The sequence below is a fragment of the Ranitomeya variabilis genome, chromosome 4 (genome assembly GCF_051348905.1).
Source record: "Ranitomeya variabilis isolate aRanVar5 chromosome 4, aRanVar5.hap1, whole genome shotgun sequence".
Lineage (NCBI taxonomy): Eukaryota > Metazoa > Chordata > Amphibia > Anura > Dendrobatidae > Ranitomeya > Ranitomeya variabilis.
This window is the reverse complement of record NC_135235.1, coordinates 543163713-543188481: the sequence shown is the minus strand read 5'-3', so window position 1 is coordinate 543188481 and position 24769 is coordinate 543163713. Positions and strand designations below refer to the sequence as shown.

Sequence of the window (24769 nt, the reverse complement as noted above, 5' to 3'; positions counted from 1 at the left end):
TTTTTTTGAATTTTTTACTTGACTTATTCAAAAGTGGACATTTTTCATTACTGTCCATCCTGTAGAGCATGTCACGGTTTGGATCCACCGATTATGGGCTGCCAGCCATTGTTACTAGCTATGATATCCAGTAAAATTGAAGGGGCTACATTATTTTATAGGATGTGACAGATAAGCTTCAAAGACCATTACTGTACTTCATAAAATATCAATAGTATAGCCCTACTTCGTGTGAGTTCGGACTGCCCCACAAGAGTACATTCTACGATGATGGGCCTATCTTCTGACACAATAATGAGGCCCAACTACAACAGGGATTCGAATAAACAATTACAACAACAAATTCCCTGCTGATAATGGTCTATTAATTACATTTTTAGATTATTTCACAAATAAATGATCAGTCCCCCTTGGTCATACACCCTTCATGCAATAGTAGTAGTACAGCTGCAGAATAAACAGGAGACAGAAACATGTTCTGTAGGGCTAAAAATGTGCAGATGGAAAAACCTTTAGCTTGGTGGGCACAATGTACACCAGTTCTTCACTGACCAACACTCAAGAGAGCTCAGTAAGCCATGGTAACCACCCTGTTTGTTGGGATCTTCCCACCACTGCTCTAGTTGTTTCTGAGCCTACCTGTTATAGGAACGAAGCAAGATAGCCAAACTGACGTTTTGACCCTTTAGCGTTACTATTTTGTAAAAATTTACCAATGACCTCAGTATTACCTCCACATAACATACAGGCACAGTTAAGCAGGTGTGGTTATAAGAACTCACCAAACAACTCTACATATCTCAGCTTCCTGATATTGTGATGTTGGGTTTAATAGCCAACACACTTAAGACTTAGATTTATGCCTTCTCTTGAAAACAAACCTATATGTATATCCTTTGAAGGCATCATATAGAGAGGGTCCCCTGATTGGGAGCCTTACCTCCTTAGAAGCCAAATTGGAGACAATCCAATCATGGACACCACAACCTGGTAAACAGCAGTGGCCTCACTTGAAGTTTGTGGGCCTCAATTTTAACGGGTCTTCAATAGTTTTGGTCTAATCATATAGGTTAAAGAGACATTTTGGGCCTGTGTAGGCCTCAGGGCCCTGGTGATGCCGCAACCCCTGTACCCACTACAGTTATGTCCCTTTGGGTTAGCCACTTGTTCCTGCAGGACAACCCTACTTATATGACTGGAGCTGCCATGTTGATTACTCAGTAGCACAGCATAATACAATCTATTCATCCAGACCCCTTTTAGAAGTCTTCCTGGGAGGTTTTCTAATGCAGAAACTTTTTCAATCAAATCCATGAACAAACCGACACCACAGAACCAGAACTGATCACCAATGGTCTGACACACACCAAAAAAACAGTACGAAACCATGGCCGGCCAGACATTTTATGTATAAACTAGAATCACAACCCCAAAACCAAAAACCATCAGCAAGTGAATATCCTCAAACAAAAAAAAATCTAAAAGACCCAATGCAAAAAAAAAAAAAAAAGAAAAAATCCCAATAATTCTATATCATTGTCTAGAATGGAGTATATGGTTCATCGAGCAGTCACTGCCGGCTAAACATACGCTGCTCCCTATAATTGCTGCCTGTAGAAAAGAAATGACATATTTCATATATCATTTTCAAGCGTCCAACGTGGCTCTTCTTAAACAGAAACAAATGTGAGCCACAACCAAAAATAGAGAGGAAAAAGAAAGGTTTCCTATAGACATCTTGAATATATACATACATATATATATATATATATATATATATATATATATATATATATACATATATATATATATATATATATAGTTAAGTCTCACTATTTTTTTTGGGGGGGGGTAATAATAAATGTATCAGATCTGAGTTGGTCATTAAGGTGTTTCTGCTGTAAGGCTTTACCTTACGTTCCTATAGTATATAACTGACACACTCAGATCTGCTATATCTTATTATAACAGGACAATAAATAAATGGATAATTCAAAGAGTATATGAAAAACTATCTAAATATATAGAAAGAAAAGTGAATCAAAATGAACCCAATCATTACCCTACATAAAATGTTTGGCAACTAATCTACTGGTCATTTATACTTCTTATGATTATATTGCGCTTTTTGTGATTGCTGTGCAATAGACTTTCTATTATTGCTAGCTCCACGTTGGCGGATGAAGAAGAGCTGGATTTGTCATTTCAATTTCTTACCAAAATTTAATGGAAAACTGCAGACATATTGTGCTATTTCAAGGTGCCCAAACTCAGCTGTGCTACATCTGACAAACTCATTTCTGCTGCAAATTACTTATGAATGAAAAAACAAGAATTGACCCTAAAAAGTTTGAGGAATCTTAAGGTGGTCTGGGACAGGTTGATATCAAAGCTGGGTAGCCCGGATAGTAATATCGAAGGTATGGGGAGCCAAATTTTAGGTTCCTTATTAAGTTCAATGTGAAAGACAAAGTATCTTGTCTCGGCTAAGAAAGCCTAAGCTAGAATAAGACTCCTCAGCCTTCTGCACAGGGAGGAGCTGCCTTTGTTTGAAGTCCTTTTTTCTCCTTAGGAGTCTGTGCATAAGATTGGTATTGGTTAAAGGGCTGGACCAATGTTCCAACCTTAAAAAAAGGGGATAGAGAGTGCAGGATCCCAGGACCCCACCTCTCAAAGTGGAGCATAGATATAAAAGGGGACCCTGTCCAGCTGGGACACAGTAGGAAGTTTCTGCTGGGGTCTGCACTGGAGATATACCACTAAACCTACCCCTGTATGACTAGGACCTAAGAAGATCTAGACAGGACCACAGAGAGTCTACATGTCTGATTGTTGACATGTTCAGCTTTGTGGATACAAGATTACTGCTGGTAATAGCAGCGACGATCCTAGCAGCAAAATGTCAAGGAGAAGATGATGGTGAGTTCAACTTTTATTATCTGCTGTGGTCTTGGATGGTCACCTACATCACCAAGGATGGGTGCACCTGAAGGGTCCATAGTAAATTGCTCAATGTTATAGATACAATGTATGCAACCTGATGCTCTCCAGATCCTGGTGCAATGCTGGGAGTTATAGTTCCACAATGAAACTTGCTTGCCTATGCATCTGGAAAGCTAATTTTTGCAAAAGTGGATATTAGTTCTGAATTTTACGTGCATGTATTTAATGGGTTAAATGTATGTAGGGATCTATGAAGAACCAATGTAAAGTGGGGGTGGGGTGGGTGGGATTCCTCTTACTCCTCTTTTCCTGTATGAGTTAATGAATTGTTTTTATTGAAAACATATTATCTCACAAGTTCTCTGCATGGAAATTGGGCTTGAGGGACAGAAAGTTGCATGTGGCTTTCATTACACTCTGTTTAACTCATCAGGTGGGGGGAGCTGGATAATAAAATATGGTAAGGAGTGATTCATCTGGGATTGTTAACAGATTCCAGTATATGGAAGTCTAGACATAACTTCAGAACTCCAGCATCAGGATGCTTACTTACCATACTGGTCCAAGCTACTACGCTGCTGCCACCTGGTGGCAGCTATAGACATTTCAGGGGAGATGCAAAATCTATTGTGTTCCATCTATCGCAAGTGTTTCTCCTTTTACCATTATAATGTATTTATTTATTTTTTTTAATTAATGTCTGGAAATCCTAAAAAGAATTAACATACAATGTTCTGTTTTTATTTCTTTTTACGCTTTATTAGTGTTTCCTGCTTATGTTGAATCGATGCCACCTAGTGGTGCTAGAAAGTATAGCAATGACATTAATGGGTGCGGTGCAAAAAAAAGTATATATCTTGAAACTTTTGTTTAACACCTGCATAGGGATTTTAAATCATTTTTAGTTGTTTTTACAATGTGTTTTTTCTTTTAGTTCTTTTTAGAACAATTAATTACGTTATTTATTTTTATTTTTAAAAAAATCTTTGACTGTTTTTGGTAGCTGGAGAAAGTAAATGTATATATGTCAATTCTGTTCTTGTGAGATGATCTTCTCAGCCCCCTATTAACATTCCACTTGTACCTGAACATGCCTCGTCCTGTACATCCTCATCTGCTTGAAGGCCACGGTTTCCGCCTCCAGCACAGGATCTCACCACCAGCCTCTACTCCCACCCAAAACATTTTCACCTTCTCAGATTCCATTATTCCTCCTCCTCCTTTTCCCTCTGCCCTGAGCGCAGCATTACTGTATTCCCCCTCTTTTGTCCCTCATGGATCAAGACCCGTTATGATGCACATTGGTTTGGAAGAGACCCTCGCCTGGAAAACACAGATCTCTTCCAAATATTTTGTTCTGCTTCCTCCTCCCACCCTCAGTATTTTTGGCAGCTTTTACCCTTGTCACTGAGTCTGGCTGATGGGAACCAGATGATGGTTTTTTTTCTCTTGTTTCTTGCTTTTAATCCAGATGTAAAAAAATAACAGCTGTGCTCCCTCCCCCCTTGCACTTTAACCCCTTGCAAGTTAATGTAAAAGGTACTTTTCATGGTTGCTAGAGGAATTATGCTTCTCTGCCGGTGGGATTTCATGCTGCCATTAGATTGTCATGGTCTACGTCATGTGCGTTCTACACTAACATTGATCATAATGTCGTTGCAGCCATCTTTTCTCAATGCACCTATGAAGGTACTAGGTATAATGACAGAGACGTATGGAAACCTGAACCCTGCCAGATCTGTGTATGCGACAGCGGAAACGTTCTTTGTGATGAAGTGATCTGTGAAGACATCACCTGCACAAACCCAGAAATCCCATTCGGAGAATGTTGTCCAGTATGCCCTGACTCTGATTGTAAGCAATGAGATAAACATGAGGGATGGTGGGCAATGTAGGCCTAGAATTTACAATGTCATGTTGGTTTTCATAGCAAAACATCCTATAGAATAAAAGCAATATAATAAGCATAGCACATCATAGCGATATATGTACATTGACGCCAGTATCCAATAATTAGTAACTGAACCCTCTCTCTTTCTATCCAACAGTCTCAGAAGCTCAAGTTGAGGTGAGTCATGTTTTGGAGAACATCTAATGTATAATCTATTATGTTTTCACTCTTCTTGAGTTATAGTTGCATCCTTGTCCTCAACATTTTATCTTTTTCTTCATTTAGGGTCCCAAGGGAGAGACCGGCCCACAAGGAGAGAGGGTGAGTGTCAGAGTTTAGGCCAAGATATCGCAGTTGGTCATATCTTGCAGTGGTCCCTGAAAATATTAATTGACATATGTAAGCTAATGACATTCATGTCAAGGCTGAGATGTTTTGCCCTTTAAGCAGGTTGTTACCTGCAGGAATCTGATCTCTGCCCTTGGAGAGTTTAATTTTGTTAAGAAATCCCAAGTGCACAGCTCAGGATCTCTACAGTTTGTTAATTCTGTCCAGACTTGTACCTAAGGCATTCCACACTTTATGGAACAATAACTCTTAGTAATTACTTCACGGCTCTTATGTGTAGAGAGTCTTGCTGTTTGATATCTTAATACCTTCTAGTAATTGGCCATTTTTTTTCTACAAAGGGACTACCTGGCACACCTGGCAGAGATGGTATTCCCGGACAACCTGGAATTCCTGGACCCCCAGGCCCTCCTGGTCCACCAGGCCTTGGCGGAGTAAGCATTCTACCTCATCATACATATTTTACCTCCATTATGGCTGACCAATCTTCACATCTAACTATGGTACCTCTCCTCTACTCTACAGAACTTTGCTCCTCAAATGTCTTACGGTTATGATGAAAAATCAGCTGGTGTCTCCATGCCAGGCCCAATGGTAAGAAGCCACTAAATTGTATTTTACAATTGGTACAATACTTCTGAAGGAAAAGAATGTCATAGTCATATGATAGTACATCAAAGTATAGATATTGTGTATCTTACATTTATGGGACAGAAAATCCCTGACTTGGTGTTATGGTAATTGAGTAGACCTAAAATCAAGTTGACTTCTTTTTCTTTTATTTTAGGGTCCAATGGGTCCTCGTGGTCCTCCTGGCCCTTCTGGCTCCCCTGTAAGTATTTTCAAGGAAGCCACATTGCTAGTAGACCTCATGCCACCACTAGGCTTTGAGTGGGACGTATTGTAGAAGTTATCCAACCTTGCTCCTCTTTCACTTTTTATAGGGACCTCAAGGTTTCCAAGGACCCCCTGGTGAACCTGGTGAACCCGGTTCTGCTGTAAGTATCTTTTTACCCTCTATATTTGGTGCTAAAGCTCTTGTAAAATTGGGAAAGTAGATTCTAATTATATCCAAGTAGATGCATCAGGCCTCAGCCAATACCAAAAGGCAATAACTTTAATGGCCTGTTGCAATGGTGACAGCCACATGGTGTCAATATGGTGCCATATCTATGGAGGTAGTCCATTGAGTTAATATGGTGTCATATCTATGCAGGTAGCCACATGGTGTCAATGTGAAGAAGAAAGTGATACCATGACTGGAGAACTAATGACCCCCTTAACATAGTTTGTTCCCATGAAATAAAATATAGACTAAGCAAGTTAATTATTAGCTATTTAGGCCTTGTTCACCGAATGTCGGTAAGGCCTTAATCCTAGAGAAAAAAAGACACATTCAGCTCACCCTTTAGATGAATTTCCTTATGAGTCCAGGAAATCTTGAGCACGGATTCACGTCTCTGGCAGACGCCTAGAGATGCACATGTGGAAAAAAGGGAATCCAGCTCCAAGAGATAAAATCACTTATCTTTAATAGTATTCATTTAAAATAAAAGTAGGCTATAAGACATACAAAAATCGGGTATACCGGAAGGAGAGTGCCTGTATAAACTGTACGCGTTTCGAACACACAAGTGCTCTTAGTCTCAGTTAGCTCTGGCCAGGCATAGCATCAATTTATACAAAGATTTGGATTTTATTTGAATTAATATAGTCTTTTCATTTTTAATGAAGGCTTCCCTGGCATAAAGCCCCAGCCATAGGCAACAAGGAAAAATCTAGAACATTATATTATGCCAGTATACTAGCTTAATAGAGGCTCATGGGCATGGTACTGGATATAGGGCTTGGTTATAGTGCACATAAGGTTGACCCAGTTTAAACCAACCAATGGACAAGTTTTACCCCAATATTTTGTCTTAATAAACATATTCTCTCAAAATAGATACCGCGCTCAGGTGTTTAAAATGAACTGCCTATGATAGCCCGAATAAAACACGAGAGTGTGTAATGATAAAATCCAGTGATGGTGGGCCCGAAGGTACCCACCAAAATACCTGTAAGTGATTAAGAGAATGCACTAAACAGCAGGGTACCTGTCAGCTGCCCTGTACGGATATCAGTGCACAAAGGTTCCCTCAAAATATAAGTGTTGGTTCAAAGAACCCTTACCGTATGATGCCACCTTGAGTCTTCCTTTTTGGTCTTTCAGAAGTGGCACATATTCTGGAGATACCAGCAGCTGGGTGTTTTTTTACAGAGCAGCCCCACAGTTCTCAGTGGGAAGAAGTGTTGAGCGCCAGTGTATTTGTATTTGTAAACATATTCTCTTTTTTAGGGTGCTATGGGACCCCGTGGACCCGCAGGACCTCCAGGAAAGAACGGTGAAGATGTAAGTATTGGAAGTTGCAAAGGAGAATATATAAATTTATTTAGATTTTTATCCAATTAGGAGTCTAAAAAGAGAGGGTATATTTATTTTTATTAGAAGCACAACTTTCATAGATTGGTAATCCCATCTTCTAAAGTCATGTTTCATTCAGAATGTTAAAATTAGATAAGGTTATTTACTTTGGTTATAGGGAAGGTATTGAAGCCTATGCTTGAAGAACCTGCTCTAAAGTAGGCTTCGGCCAACTGAGCTTCTCCAGCTGCATAGCAGGCTGCCGCAGTGTTATATTGGCATATTCCAATGTCTTCACTAGCTAGGCCTCGGGTATTGTAGTACATGGATATTATAATTACTCAGCAAAAAGGGGGAAAACTGTACCCAATGGTAGAACATTGTGGCCTTCTCTGTCCATAACCTGCCTTGTGCCTTGTGTTTCCAATAGGGTGAAGCTGGCAAACCTGGCCGCCCTGGTGAACGTGGACCCCCAGGCCCACAGGTAAGCATATCACATAATTTTAATCTTTGTAAAGGTCTTTCTTGGAGATAATTAGATGGTATGTGGCACCCATCTGAGATATATTTATTATTATCATCACAACAATTCCTATAAGGGCCCAAGAAACTGTTAAATTAATGTATTGAATGCATTGAAGATTTGTTGGTGGTGAACATATTATTAAGTCATATAGGACTTTATAGTCATTATCGTATTATCAGAGGCCATGCCTAACATTCTCCCAATTACATTTTAGGGTGCCCGTGGTCTCCCAGGAACTGCTGGTCTTCCAGGAATGAAGGGACACAGAGTGAGTTCAACATCAAATCATCATTCATATGTTTCATCATCCTCCAGAAATGGTGCAAGATTTCATACCTTTCCTCTCCATACATAGGGTTTCAATGGTCTTGATGGTGCTAAGGGTGATACTGGTCCAGCTGGCCCCAAGGTATGTTTATCTTATACAACACTGTAGATAATGGTCGTATGACCAACAACTTAACTATTGAGGTCTTAATATGTTATTCTCTATATGTTTTAGGGAGAACCTGGTGCACCTGGTGAGAATGGTTCTCCTGGACAAGTGGTAAGTAGTATTTCTTGTAAAGGGGAAGTTGAAAGTTTTAAGGTAGTAAGGGCACCACAACACCGCAATCCAGAAGATAAACAGAAAAACAAACAACATTTTGATAATTAAATAGCTATATATATATTAATTCGGTATACTTGCAATATTTATCATTGATGTCTATAGATAGAACATGGGTGGGTGAGGGGGCTATTTGTCATGTTGGATAACTAGGCCTAAAACCAATGCATATGGCTGTTCTTATGTCCATATGAAATAAGTGGTAATGCCAATGAAAAGAAACGTAGGTCAAATGGGAAACATTAAAAACCAATGTAATATCATGTGTAGTGTTGAGCTTGTAGACAATCATGGGATTTTATCCTATTCTTATTTAGGGTCCTCGTGGTCTCCCTGGTGAGAGAGGTCGTCCCGGAGCCTCTGGCCCCGCTGTAAGTATATTGGTTCTTACCTCCAAAACCCTAATGGTGTACTGAAGAATCATATAAGAGGTGTTAATGGGAATAATTTTCTTCTTTTCTCTAGGGTGCTCGTGGTAATGATGGTGCTCCCGGTGCTGCTGGTCCTCCAGTAAGTAATCTTAGATTACTATGAAAAAAAAAAATTCTATGATGGTCTCAATTTTTATAAATCTAATGGCAGTTAAAACTAACTGGATGCACCTGTCCTGTTAGAGTACACCAATATAAGGACCGAACCTCATTAGTTATTGTTATTGAGGATTTTCAGCACTTGAGAAGGAAGCAAATGTGTTCTGCTGTGACTTACCAATTTTATGTTCCATTATTTTAGGGCCCCACTGGCCCAAGTGGACCTCCCGGATTCCCTGGCGGTGTTGGTCCTAAGGTAAGATTTAATTCACCTGCAGAGAGCACAATATTTTCAGAACTGAATCTCTGTTTTATAAAGTAATTGTAGATATATGGCAGGTTACTATTTAAGTTATATACAACTCAAAATGAAACAAAGTAGTGTAAGAACGCCATATCCACCAATAGTGATGTTCATTATGCACCAGCTAAACACACTTCCGGTCACATAATCCACATCTTAGAAGACTAGAACATACAATTTATGCTCCACAGTGACCCCTATTCTTTATCACATAGGGTGATGCTGGTCCCCAAGGATCACGCGGTCCTGATGGTCCTCAGGGTGCTCGTGGTGAACCTGGTGCTCATGGCCCAGCTGGTGCTCCCGGTGGTTCTGTAAGTGTCCTTGGCATCTTCTTGCTCAAGATTCTGTAATCATCATCAGGACATATTCAATGACTGGTGTTTTCTTTATTTTAGGGAAATCCTGGTTCTGATGGTCAACCTGGTGCCAAGGGTGCTAATGTAAGTAATCGAGATGTTTTTCTGTTTAACCACTTTCATACTGCACCCCTTAGTACTACCCGCCAACAATTCTGTTGTATTGTTTAATCATCACTTTAATCCATGTTTTTTGTATTATATAGGGTGCTCCTGGTATTGCTGGCGCTCCTGGTTTCCCTGGTGCCCGTGGTGCTCCCGGACCTCAGGGCCCTGGTGGGTCTCCTGGTCCCAAAGGTAACAATGTAAGTATAACACAAAACATGTCCCTTTTGGGGTCTTGTGAGGACATCTTCTGAAAAGCTCGATTAAGTTAATATAATTCTGCTTTGTGATTTCCAATGCCTGATTACATGTAGTCTTAGTATTTAAATACTGAAAATTACCCCTAATTCTACATGGTATAAGAACTAGATTTTAAAAATTTGGTCTAAAATGTTATTTTATCTCTACTCTATAGGGAGAACCTGGTGCCTCTGGAAACAAAGGTGAACCTGGTGCCAAAGGAGAATCTGTAAGTATCATCTTGATCTTTCTTTTTTTAATTTGAATAGATCTAATCATAGTGGAACCAAAATGCTCACTTCTTAATCTTCTTCAGGGCCCCGCTGGAGTTCAAGGACCTCCTGGTCCCGCTGGTGAAGAAGGAAAGAGAGGATCCCGTGGAGAACCTGGACCTGCTGGACCTCCCGGACCTGCTGGTGAACGTGTAAGTGACCTAAAAAGTCTTATTTGCCAATGTGTCCACCTTGTCAGAATTTTTGTTTTGGACTTTTAGGAGTTCCCAATAGAACCAATACATACTGACCATTTCACTTTCTTCACCCATCTTCTCAGTTACCTCATAGATTCACTAGTTAGTAGGACCTACAAAAATATAACTGTATGGATGAAAATTGTCTACCATGAAATCTCATTCCAAATAAACCCTAAGGAAACCAGAATGTTGGTTCATAATTTTGAATATGTAGTTTATAAGATGAAAGTTTTTAAGAAATGGTCATATTTCCAGACTAATATCCCTACAAGTATTGGTTGTCTACGTTGCTTTTATAAATCTACAGTAAAAATTGCAAAAAACCACCTGGACATGTACAGAACTGAGTGCATGTTGTGGTATTCCACAATATATAGTCTCAATATTTTAGGGAACAATTCCCAGCTGATCTTCTTGTTTAGAAAAGTCTTATGACACTAGTATGTTGAGAGATATGGCCTACAACTGTGTTCAGTCCAAAAAAGGAGGGAAATAATTTCTTAGGCCAGTTTGTTAAATGGCAGTAATATAATGTGAGGAACAGGGATGTCACTATTTCCTGTTGAATTTATTGGCTGTCTTTACTCTAGAAATTTTAATCCAATCCACAATATGGCTGCCTTCATATATCAATTCAAGAACAAGGATCTCAGATCCTGTTTATTGTTTTGTTTCATGCATGGGAATGATAATATATACAAAAATGCCTGGTTATCTGGTGTAACATCATTGTCTGGATCTGGATATAGTGGCATTCTTCAGATGAGGTATTATCTATTTGGCCATTTATTAAGAATTTCTTACACTCATATAATAGTATTGAGCTTTGAACATACACAGAAGAAAGGATGGTGGCCATTTTCTCAACCCTACTTCATGATTCAGAGTCTTAAATATTTTGTTTGACTTATTGATGGATCTTGGGCTCTGGTTTGTAAGAATGGGCTTAATAATAGATTTTATTTCTCTTTTTATCAATCTTATTATTCTATGTCTACCTTTTCAGCAACATTTGTTTGACCATATCTTGTCCTCAATAGGGTGGACCTGGAAGCCGTGGTTTCCCTGGTGCTGATGGTGCTGGTGGACCCAAGGTGAGACGTCTCTATGGACAACTTAATATTAATATTAAGTTGCGTCAGGAATATAGCTACATTGAATGTCCCACTTGATGGGAAGATGTACGATTTCAAATATAGTTGACAATCTACAACTATTACACATTGTATATGTGTATGTGTATACCACACACTGGATTGAATGGTAATGCCACTTGTTGTAGACATGATATTTTACTACACTTGCTGATGTGGCCACCTCTAAGACTGTGACTTAAAAGTTATATTCTTTCCTGTATCTAAACATTGACTTTTGCTCTAACCTAGGGCCCCCCTGGTGAACGTGGTCCCGTTGGTGCTGCTGGTCCTAAAGGATCTAATGGCGAGTCTGGTCGCCCTGGTGAACCTGGTCTTCCTGGTGCTAAGGTAAGAAATTATACCAGGACATAACACAAAAAGCCAAAGAGGGCTAAAAGCTATTACTAAGAAAGAAAACATATGGAACTCTGTTTACCAGGAGAATACAACTTAACCTTGTTTCTTTCTGCCCTCCATTTCTAGGGTCTCACTGGTAGCCCTGGTAGTCCTGGCCCTGATGGCAAGACTGGTCCCGCTGTAAGTTGTCTTCCTTATCCTCCATGATTTCATCTACTTTAGATATACTTAACTGATTTTTGCGTTCTAACCTGTGATTTTTGTTTTCCTGACTATGAAATAGGGTGCCCCTGGTCAAGATGGCCGCCCTGGACCTCCTGGCCCACCTGGTGCTAGAGGCCAATCTGGTGTAATGGGATTCCCTGGTCCTAAAGGTGCTGCTGTAAGTGATTTTTATTTTTTTATTCAGTTCATTCACAGTTTTAACTGGTTTGTAAAATGTGTTTAATATATTTTTCTAACTTCCATAGGGTGAGCCTGGAAAGTCTGGTGAGAGAGGAGTTGCTGGTCCCCCTGGTGCAGTTGTAAGTATATCAAATATTACTTTTAGTCAATAATCACCAAAAATGCATCATATCTTCCAAGATTCAGATAATACTGTATACCAGGGGTGGACAGACATTATTATAACGCCATTTATTCCATGGCGCTTTACATGTGAGGAGGGGTATACGTAATAAAAACAAGTACAGTAATCTTAAAACAATACAAGTCACCGACTGGTACAGGAGGAGAGAGGACCCTGCCTGCGAGAGCTCACAATCTACAAGGGATGGGTGAGGACACAGTAGGCGAGGGCAGAGCTGGTCATGTAGTGGTTTGTTATATGGGCCCTTTGCTGTGTAATGATGTGTCTATGACATAATCTGTTTGCTGCTTTGGGGATGGAAGTGGGCTCCCTTTATCTTTTGGGCTCTGTGCATTTGCATAGGTTGCACCAGTGGTATGTCCACTTCTGCCAGATATACAATAAGAAGCTCATTACTACCACTATCTCTGTGTGAGCTTTCTCCATCTATCCCTCCTCCAAGCTGCAGTAATTCCTAACTTCAGTAATTATAAGTCGCTAGCTACCGACATCATATACCAATACCATAACCTAGGAGTCACTCCAACATTGTTAAGCAATTAACTGAAGAGTAGCTTGTTAGCCATGTTTAAGTCTTCATTCATAATGATATTCTCTGCCTCTTTTAGGGTGTCCCAGGCAAAGATGGTGAAGTTGGTGCTCAAGGTCCCCCTGGCCCTTCTGTAAGTATTATTATTTCTTATTATTGCTCAATAATATCCATTGAGTATTGGTTTTGCAGCAGATATAACTAACCGTTGCCTTTATTCTTTTGTAGGGTCCCGCTGGTGAGAGAGGAGAACAAGGTCCCGCTGGTCCCCCTGGATTCCAAGTACGTTTTTTACATAGAGCATAGCAGTAGTCTGTCCTTGATTTCCAGACTTTTTTCCATTGACTTTCATTACAGTCATAAGGAGGACATGCACCTTAGTAAGCTGTCGTCCAATGTCTACTTTTCCCAACTCTCCATACTCACATTGGCCGAGTGTGCATACAATCTCAATGAGAAGTGGGAGTAAGCTGATGTCATACACCCTAAGTGGCAGCTTAGCTTCCGTGAATTCAAAAGGAGCAAGCATGTTGAGATTTAACATATCTAACCATGCTTTCACTTAACATTTTCTGTTGTGGGAGAGTTAAGATACTATCATACACATTAGTTGACTGGTAATGCCAAAATTGGGAGGACCATTTATCTAATATATGACCACCTTACACCTGAGCTTACAAAGCTCAATTTAGTTACTTTACAGTGGATGAAAATAATGCCTCGACTCTTTATGTAGTCATATGATTGCAGCACAATACATCCACCTACGTTTATACTAATAGTCCTGGAAATTAATATTCAGCTATTTACAACTATACATTAAACCAGTAAAAGTCAACCTTATTTTTACTTTTTTTAGGGTCTTCCCGGATCTCCAGGTGCTTCTGGTGAGAGTGGCAAGCCCGGTGAACAGGTGAGGATATACATATAGATAAATAAAACTGTTATCATTGTTTGGAATACCAATAATGGATTTGAATTATTTAGTCACCAATTTGGTGTCACAAGTGAAAACTATATCCAATACGTATTAAGGTCGACAAGTCATAATACATATTTTATTATCATTATTATTATTAATTATTTTATAAATGCCATTAATTCCAAGAAGGTGTACTCATGAAAAAGGTTTGAGTACAAGTACAAAACATGGACTAAGTAAAAGACAGACCGGTTCAGAGAAGGAGTACTTTGCCCTTGAGGGTTTGCAAACAACAAGGGAAGAGGGAAAAACTAAACAGATGAGGGTAATAGCTGTTTAAATGGCAGTGAAGAGTCAAAATGGTCTGAACTCTGAAGACATGGGTTTTCAGGTTTTTTTTTAAGGTTTCAAAGATGAGGAAAAGTCTTATCAGTTGGGGGTAGCAAATTCCAAAGCATTGGGAAGAACAGGAGAGAACTTGGAGATGGACATGTAATGAGCAGCTACATGTGGGGATGTATCTAGAGATCAGCTCAGATGCATGGCAGGGGCTGGTTGTAGACAGCCATGTATTATATACTAAATGCTCCAGACTATGGGTAACCATTGGAGGGATTGGTAGCGGAGGGCAGAGGGGAGAGGTAGATTGCTACAAAAAAAAAACCCTTTTGGATTAAATTTTAAATATTCAGTCACTTTTGCATTTAATGATATTAACATTCAACTTTTTCATCATAGGGTGCTCCTGGAGATGTTGGTCCTCCTGGTCCTGGTGGCCCAAGAGTAAGTATCATAATTTAATACAGAAGTCTTTATACATTGACTATGACATTGATTATGTAATGCCCAATAGTCAGTTCTTTTACTGGTCATTGTATAAAAGCAGTTAGTCTAAAATAGTAATTTGTAGTATTTGACTATCAGATAAGCATTACTCTGATGGGTAATGTCTGGTATATTCTATAATATTAGGCCTGACAAATATTAGTAAGAAACTCTGCTTAGTTTAGACTACAATGAATTATTAGTGATAGACCACTCTTAGTATGTTTGCCATAAATTTGATCATCTCACGCTTACTACCTTTATCTTATATAGGGTGAAAGAGGTTTCCCTGGTGAACGTGGTACCCAAGGTCCTCCTGGCCCTCAGGGACCCCGTGGTTCTAATGGTGCTCCTGGTAACGATGGTGCTAAGGTGAGTTTACATTGACATGACCACAAATGATGGCGCACAATTTCATCTTCAGAGGCCTAGTGTTCAGTAATGAATGACTGTAATAGTCAATGTAGACATTTAGAACATTGATTCATGTTAGGTAAAGAGATAAAAACATAAAGTGGACTGAAATTGATTTGGATTGATTTCTGCATGTAAACCAGAAATGAACCATTATATATCGGCAAATATTGGAAGTTTAGTCAATTTCATCAGTTTGCAAGAACCTTCATGTACACAAATTCTAAGTTTAGTTTGTCATGTGTTCTTATGTTTTCCTTATAATAGGGTGAAGCTGGTGCTCCAGGTGCCCCTGGTGGTCAAGGATCCCCTGGACTTCAAGGAATGCCCGGTGAGCGTGGTGCTGGCGGTCTGCCTGGTGCTAAGGGAGACAGAGTAAGTGCCAATGCATGATTTGATTTCTATAGAAATACGGTATTTGAATATTGTATTTAGTGATCTAATAATGCCTCATTTCGCCAATCCCTTCTACAGTTTCATCTCCTGAATTGTTTTTCTTCTATGATTCTCAAATGTATTTGTTACTACTCTATTTTACATTACACTATGTTTCATAGTCCTTAATTCTCTCCACTACTTCTTCCAGGGTGATCAAGGACCTAAAGGAAGCGATGGTGCCCCTGGTAAAGATGGTGTTAGAGGTCTAGCTGGCCCAATTGGTCCACCCGGCCCATCTGGTGCTCCTGGTGACAAAGTAAGTGGAGTCTTCCCAGTGATCAGGTGTTACACTTATACAGGAGTAGTCCCTAGCCCATATGCAATAAAAAGTTATATTGCCAAAATCTGTATACAATACATTTGAATATTTGTAATCCATCGCCAAGAATTAAATGGATACAAAAAATTGTCCTACACCAGACAAAATTTAGTTTTCCATGAACAATCTCTTCTGGTTATAAAACCTATCTTTCAGTTCGTACATACTAATGAGGAAGGATGATATTTCCCTCTTATCCCGTGTCTGTTATTGGGCTCTATTTTGTAGTGGGACATGGTTATAGTATTCCAATATTCATCACTGATAATAACCCATTGTTCCTTTGCACAGGGTGAAGCTGGTCCCTCTGGCCCTGCTGGCCCCACTGGTGCCCGTGGTGCTCCCGTAAGTATCTTCTGTAAATATCTGCTGACCACCACCAATTTCACAGTCGTGTAATTCCTTATGATAATGGTCTGCCTATTTCTTCCATAGGGTGAGCGTGGTGAGCCTGGTCCATCTGGCCCTGCTGGATTTGCTGGTCCTCCTGTAAGTATTCAAGATATATTTTTTGGGTTCTTGCACACATCAAGATATTATTATTGTCACCAATTTTTACATAGAAAGATATATGTTCTTTTCCATTATACCCAGTTGAAGCTATTGCAAATAAGAGACAAACTTATCTACTCCATTTTGGTGAATTACCCTTAACGTTACTTCAAGATGAACATTGTCACTCATACTGTAGATCTGAACCCTTTCTGTTAATGTCATTGTCCAATTGTTATGGACAGTGGCGGACTTGTATACCAGGGGCCCATCAGTAAAATTGATTCTGGAGGCCCATTTTTATGCTACATGCAAATATCATTGACCAGAGATGAAGGATACTAATTAATTGAATTCTACTTTTTTATATAATCCCAGCCTGAGCTTCCATAAAATATTAAAATTGGTAATTTGTTAAATAAATGAGATGCTGTATGCTGCCTTTGTCTGCATTTTGTGCATCCAGTGCACTGTGCAAGCACTGCTCATCTGGGGGGGCCCACTCATGCACAGAGGTCCACCGGAAGGTTCACCTGTTCCCTGTGGGTCATTCTGAACTTGGCTATAGACTAAAAGTTTGTTCCTTCATCAGAATAATTAGATGTAGCTAATTAACCTCCAAAGAATTTGTTAGTCAGTTTTGAATACAAAGTCACAAAATTCCCAAATATCCGAATTCCAATCCACAGACCCAATTAATAAATCTATGACAGCATCCATACAGGTAAAGCCATGTGGGCTTTTCTAACTGGCCCCATATTAAATTTAATGTTTCGACCCATGCAGGAGTCTTTGTCAAGCATAATATTTTATGGTCCATTAAGAAGTTACGGTAATACTCTTGCTTACCTGTACTTCTCTCTCTTTAGGGTGCTGATGGTCAACCTGGTGCCAAGGGAGAACAGGGAGACAATGGTCCCAAAGGAGATGCTGGTCCTCCAGGCCCTGGTGGTCCTACTGGTGCTCCCGGCCCTGCTGTAAGTTCATTTGTAGATACTTTAAACCTATCGGTTAATGATTATCATTTTTTAATATTTATAAATTCTTGATGATCTGTTTTCTTTGTCTTTATATAGGGTGCAATTGGTGCTCCTGGTCCCAAAGGTGCTCGTGGTACTGCTGGTCCTCCTGTAAGTATGAGTGGACTAGTAAATCCATTGATATATGTTCTTTTGACCTAATGTCTGCTTGAACCACCTTTATCTTGTTTAACCCTAGTTTTCTGATGTGTCTTTCACTTTTGTAGGGTGCTACTGGTTTCCCTGGTGCTGCTGGACGTGTTGGACCCCCTGGCCCATCTGTAAGTAGCACCTTTGACCATGGCATTACTCCAATGTAATAACTACACATAGAAATAGATAGATTAATGTTGATAATGTCTAATATAGGCTTCACATACACAATGGCATTAGTGATCAAAACTTATGGTAGTGGTCATACTTCATATTACCTTTATAATAGGTAACGTACATAGTTACATAGGTTGGAAAAAGACCTAAGTCAATCAAGTTTAATCTTTTTCTACCAGTTATACATTTTTTGTCACTAAATTTTCTACAACCCACAATGCTATGTTATGTGTACTGAGGAAATCATCCAGCCCTTTTGTAAAATATGTCATAGTGTCTGCCATTACTACCTCTTGTGGTCGGCATTCCACAGTCTGACTACTCCAACTGTAAAGAAACCCTTCCTATTTAGGTGTCGGAATCGCCTTTCTTCCACCTGTAATGAGTGCCCCCTGGTCATTAATATGGTCTTTTGTAAGGAATAAGTTGTGTGCCAGTCTTTTGTATTGGCCACATATATTTATAATGAGATCTCATCTGAGATGTGGTTTTTCTAAGCTAAACAAGCCCAACCTTTCCAACTCTCATCATATGAGAGGTCTTCCATCCCTTGTAATAATCGAGCTCCCCACCTTTGAACTGACTCTAACTTCTGAATATCCTTTTTAAAATGTGGAGCCCAAAACTGGATCCCATATTCTAAATGTGACATTACAAGTCATTTATAGAGGGTTAACAATACATTGACAATAGTCCAAATAATTTTTAGGGAAATTCTGGACCTCCCGGACCACCTGGCCCAGCTGGAAAAGAAGGACAGAAAGGAAATCGTGGTGAGAGTGGCCCTGCTGGACGTCCTGGTGAACCTGGAGCTGCTGGACCTCCTGGACCCTCTGGCGAGAAAGGTTCTCCTGGTAGTGATGGCCCTGCTGTAAGTGTTGCCCTAATTATGCTGATAGCAATTATTTTTTCTGTAACAAAAATTAAGCCTGGATTGGTAAAAGAATAGAAAGTAACATATGTTTTTGTCTATGGCATACTTACTATGTAGTGTAAAAAAACTTTGTCATAATGTGACCAAAGAGCAAGACCATTATGCATAGAGATTTATATAAAAAAATGAAAGTGTTATTCCCATCTTATATACAGTATTTATGACACATCCTTGGGATTTTCCATACATGTCTGATAAATGCAGGTCACTCTATTTGGACTAGCACATATTTCATCAATATGGGTCTCCAAAACCAATTTTGCAGCTGCTATGAGTGAAGAGGTGGCTGTACATGCACAGTTCTCTCTCTTCTCTTTTATGGGAGTAATGGAAATAACCAAGCATGCTTGCTTAGCTATCTGTTCAATGGTTATGACATTTCAGAAGGAAAGTGATTTTTTTCACTGTTCATGATACATTTCTGACATTTATCTGATCTTGACTTTGTAGGGTCCCCCTGGTATTCCTGGACCTCAAGGTATTGCTGGAACCCGTGGTACTGTTGGTCTTCCCGGACAGAGAGGAGAAAGAGGTTTCCCCGGTCTTCCTGGACCCACTGTGAGTATCATATTGATATAGTAAATAACACATCAATAGTTCATAAAGATTTTCCATTCTCATAGGCCTCGACAGGGGCCGTGTAAATTATGTTACATCAAAGTTAACCCACTCCCTTCAAAATGGGAGAAAATATCAGACAATTGTTGAGTATTTCATAGTATATTTTCACCACAATACCACATACTGCAGTTTATATATAAATATATATATATATATATACATCATATACTGTATATATGGATATGAGACACTCACACCATACTTCAGTATTACATTACACATGTGCATCCCCAGTAACCATATAATCACACTCATTTCATTTGTTTTCTTTTACCTTACCTTTTAGGGTGAACCTGGTAAACAAGGCCCAGGTGGTCCAAGTGGTGAACGTGGTCCCCCAGGTCCTTCTGGACCCCCAGGCTTAGCTGGTCCCCCTGGTGAACCCGGTCGTGAGGTAAATCTTTTATGATATTATTAAATATATACATTATAGGATGAATACTCTTTTTTCCAGGTCAACATATTAGGGTTATTATTAGTAGCTCTATTACTTGTCCATGTATCCTCTAATTCAGTATTCGACAAAGTGCAGGGGACGTTTGTGACAGTCCACCTTAAGACCAAGGAATGAGGGCCATCATGGCTAGTACCATATTGTCAACCTGTTTTATCAAAGCCCAGCTTGGTTTGGGTAATATACATAAGAAAGAGACAGATTTCAGTAATAAAAAATAACATCTGTGAACACTGACATGACACACATAAAAAGAAGATATTTGTCATCTTAGCAGCTGTAAAAGTTATAAAAAGAACCATGGAGAACCAAAATGACCTATGTTCTCTGCACAAAATGGGAATTTAAGGCAGCTCATCTTCACATACAATCTGTTCTTCTACTTTAGGGCTCTACTGGATCTGAAGGTTCTCCTGGTCGTGACGGTTCTGCTGGACCCAAGGTAAATACCACCAATATAGCAACATTTGTTCAATTAACTTAGTGTAGTAACAAAAAATGTTCCTTAACTTAATAATTTCATTTTCTATAGGGTGATCGTGGTGAGAGCGGACCTGCTGGACCTCCTGGTGCTCCTGGTGCCCCTGGCGCTCCCGGCCCAGCTGGCCCTGCTGGAAAGAGTGGCGATCGTGGTGAGACTGTGAGTATTCCCTCTTATCTCAATTTATACCATTAGATAAGAACTAGTGAGTAAGGACTACTGGTGTTGGATCATAGTTTTATTAGTTGCAATACTTACATTTTAGAGGTAGGATGCTACATTTACTAGTGAACATAAAGAAAGTCTTTGATATGTGTAACCAATCTAATTAAGAAAGTGAAATCTGGTTTAGGCATAGCTATAGGGAGTGCAGAGGAAGTAGTTGCACCTAGTAGTGGTGCATAAGAAGGCCCAAAAGCCAATCTGCTACATTATACTGTAAGTCCCTAGTATAGCACATGGCAAGAAGAGGCCCTGTTACATATATTATGTGGCCCAGGAGCTGCAGGTTATACATCTGAATTTTAGGGCATTTCACCATAGTTTAAAAAAGGAATATCTTAATATTTAACATAGTTCAATGTTCTTTAGTCTAATAGTCATGTGGCTTCTATAATCCGTTCAGTTCAGGTCCCTTAGTTAGATTTTGAAGGATTTCAAAAACACAAACTCATTCAAAGCCACTCTGACAAATTGTAAAACAGATTACTAACCAAATCAAAGATATTGGGTTAGCTTTGAAGATGCTGACTAGCTAAACATATTCCTAATTTCTCACTATGTTTCCTTCTTTTTTTTAGGGTCCCTCTGGTCCTGCTGGCCCCGCTGGTCCTGCTGGTGTTCGTGGCCCTGCTGTAAGTAGCCCTATTTACCACACTTGCTTCAATTTTCAACACTTTTCACATACACTTCTCAGATAACCGATATATTGTCTAATTTAGGGAGCTCAAGGAGCACGTGGAGACAAGGGTGAAGCTGGTGAACAAGGAGAAAGAGGCATGAAGGGACACAGAGGATTCAACGGTCTTCCTGGCCCTCCTGGCCCCCCTGTGAGTATTAATGGTCAATAAATAATAGATTAGGATACATGAGGAGTTTAGTCCTCATACCTGTTCCTTTCTGGGTCTTGAATGTTTAAAATTTGAGTTTCATATAGAAATAATGAAACTCTATTTCAGGGCTCCTCTGGTGAACAAGGTCCATCTGGAGCTTCTGGTCCTGCTGGTCCAAGAGTAAGTATTATTTTATTGCAATTCTCCATCAGCACTAGAAGTTAATCGGTGTAGGTTAGAAATATGAGATAACTACAATACATATGATTAACTGTGTGCTTATAAATTATAGGGGCCACCTGGATCTTCCGGCAACGCTGGTAAAGATGGTGCTAATGGTCTGCCTGGTCCCATCGGTCCTCCTGGTCCACGTGGTCGTAATGGTGATGTTGGTCCTGCTGTAAGTATCCTTATTTTATTATTCCTAGACTGGTCAAATTATATAGTATAATGTTTCACTTCTCTAAATCTTCGACTTCTACTGTGACATATTTTAGGGTCCCCCTGGACCTCCTGGTCCCCCAGGTCCTCCTGGCCCTCCCAGTGGTGGATTTGACTTCAGCTTCATGCCCCAGCCTCCACAGGAGAAATCTGATAGACACTACCGTGCTGATGATGCCAACGTCATGCGTGACCGTGATATGGAGGTAGACACCACCCTCAAGAGCCTGAGCAAACAGATTGAGAACATCCGCAGTCCTGAGGGTACCAGAAAGAACCCAGCCCGCACCTGCCGTGACCTGAAGATGTGCCACTCTGACTGGAAGAGCGGTAAGACTATTTGGCGATGATGATGCAGAAATGTCTTGACCATACCCATGCATGTATTTAAAAGATATCATATTGACATCCCTCTTCTTTTACACAGGTGAATACTGGATTGATCCCAACCAAGGCTGTACTCTTGATGCCATCAAGGTCTTCTGCAACATGGAGACTGGAGAAACCTGTGTGTATCCAACTCAATCCACAGTTGAACAGAAGAACTGGTACACCAGCAAGAACCCACGTGACAAGAAGCATGTCTGGTTTGGAGAGACAATGAGTGAAGGATTCCAGGTAAGCATGAGCATAATACAATTCAATAGAATAGGGGTCCTTAGTAAAGGATTATATCAGGACCAAACCATTTATCCAGATGTCATAACAGACAAATAGTAAGCGTAACAACCATTTTTTTACTACTAGTTTGATTACGGCAGTGAGGGATCTGACTCCGCTGATGTTGCCATCCAACTTACCTTCCTACGCCTCATGGCCACTGAAGCTTCTCAGAACATCACCTACCACTGTAAGAACAGCGTGGCTTACATGGATCAAGAAACTGGTAACCTGAAGAAGGCCCTGCTCCTCCAAGGCTCCAACGAAATTGAAATCAGAGCAGAGGGCAATAGCCGCTTCACATACAGTGTCACAGAAGATGGCTGCACGGTAAGTAAAAGTCAGGACATGCAAACCTTTAGTGCCAAAGATTTAAATATATTTCCCAATTAACCTGCCCTACTACTGTAGAAGGTGGACTTATTGCACTATATTGGTGTCTTGTAATACACCTAATTCATTCTTGTAATATATTATGGAAAAATAATCTACTAATAATCCCTATTTCTTCTACAGCAACACACAGGACAATGGGGTAAGACAGTCATTGAATACAAAACATCAAAGACATCACGCCTGCCCATCACTGACGTTGCACCCATGGATATTGGAGCTGCAGACCAGGAATTCGGAATTGAGATTGGACCAGTCTGCTTCGTGTAAAAACAAAACACAAATACCAGGACAGGAGAATATCTCATGCGGACTTGAAATTGTTGTTCCTCTCATCTCTAAAACTTTTCTTGTTTCCGTAAGCATTACACAAAAAAACAAACAGATAGTCATGCTTTGAAGAACATCTCTCAAAGGACAGACCACGCCCGTGTGTTGTGTTCACGGGATGGAGATTTATCACCTCTCCTATTTGCTGTGCCCCTGCTTACATTGGCCTTTCCAGAACCTTGAACATGTCCTTTTCCCGTTGGAAAAAAATGGAAATTATGACTGTCCCCGGATTTGAGATGATGAGATTCTTGGATCGATGATCCTAAAGTAGAAGAGGAGTAAACCAGATCATTTCATGTAATGCACCTTTTTTAAGAAAAAGAAAATGTTTTTTTTTTGTTTTTCATTTGTTCAGGTGGCAAAAAAAATAAATATGAAAAAATAAAATTGAAGGTGTGTGGAGAGTGTTTTGGAATCATGAAAGACTTAGGTTTTGTCCTCTGGGTGTGAGTGTCTCCTTTCACTGCTTCTCCACCATTCTTGAAATTCCTCTTCCATGCTAAGCTTCATCCTTGTCATACTGAAGGTCCGACAAACAGTTTAATATTGATGGTTCTTCCAGTGTTAGAAGGGTGAGCAGTGTAGAATATTAATGTGTGTTTATTTTTCCTGAGACTACCTCACTGTTGTGTCCCATTCATTTGGTGCTAAGGTCTCACTGCTTCTTTGATGGTCTTCTCCATAATAGCTTCACTTTTTGGTGCTAAGCAATAGATCAGATCTATTGTCCATATTTATCCCCTGTCCCTCCCATAATCAAAGGTGCTATTTTCATTCCATCTTACCACCTTCTTTAAACCCCTTTCCCGTGAACACAAGATTATATGGTCCTGTCTGCATTGGTGTAATTCTCACCTTCTTGTTTTGCCTCGTCCTCTTTGTCTTCACCATTGCCTTTTCTTGCTCTCCTTCTTCCTCCTTCCTTTTTCCAACTTTTTGTCCAAACCAAAACTAGACAGTGATACCATGGGGTTTGAACTGAAAAAAAACAAAGGATTTGTACCTGTTTTGTTATTGTATAATAATTTGAGATGTTTTTAATTATTTTGATTGCTGAAATAAAGCATGTGATATGGTCCAAAACAGTCAATGTGATCGGTGGTCCTTCTCTATCCGACGTTGGCATCTCCCCCATAAAAGTAGATATAGCGATGGTGTTCTCCATACATTATTAAAGTTATGTAAGAAGGAAGATATGTTAATTAACTACTATAAAGTAACTAATGGCTTTACACTTTAAGTAGTCTACCAAGGAGCTTAACGTTACTTTGACCACGTGATTCTCATGTCCATTCTTG

At 39.8% G+C, this 24769-nt stretch overlaps 1 protein-coding gene across 1 annotated transcript; it reads left to right on the top strand.

The window, feature by feature from the left end:
* The first annotated feature begins 2715 nt into the window (after nt 1-2715).
* On the top strand, nt 2716-24561 carry COL1A1 (collagen type I alpha 1 chain). Its single transcript, XM_077252546.1, has 51 exons — nt 2716-2919; nt 4606-4797; nt 4992-5011; nt 5120-5155; nt 5524-5616; nt 5708-5776; nt 5970-6014; nt 6127-6180; nt 7521-7574; nt 8017-8070; nt 8327-8380; nt 8468-8521; nt 8615-8659; nt 9040-9093; nt 9188-9232; nt 9455-9508; nt 9772-9870; nt 9955-9999; nt 10122-10220; nt 10436-10489; nt 10577-10684; nt 11773-11826; nt 12118-12216; nt 12352-12405; nt 12509-12607; nt 12696-12749; nt 13423-13476; nt 13572-13625; nt 14203-14256; nt 15004-15048; nt 15364-15462; nt 15772-15879; nt 16091-16198; nt 16553-16606; nt 16697-16750; nt 17623-17730; nt 17830-17883; nt 18000-18053; nt 18812-18973; nt 19487-19594; nt 19944-20051; nt 20500-20553; nt 20644-20751; nt 21393-21446; nt 21534-21641; nt 21771-21824; nt 21937-22044; nt 22142-22415; nt 22513-22703; nt 22833-23075; nt 23262-24561. Exons 1-51 carry the CDS (start codon nt 2838-2840, stop codon nt 23406-23408), a joined length of 4335 nt encoding a protein of 1444 aa, XP_077108661.1. The 5' UTR covers nt 2716-2837; the 3' UTR covers nt 23409-24561.
* Nucleotides 24562-24769: the final 208 nt, after the last annotated feature.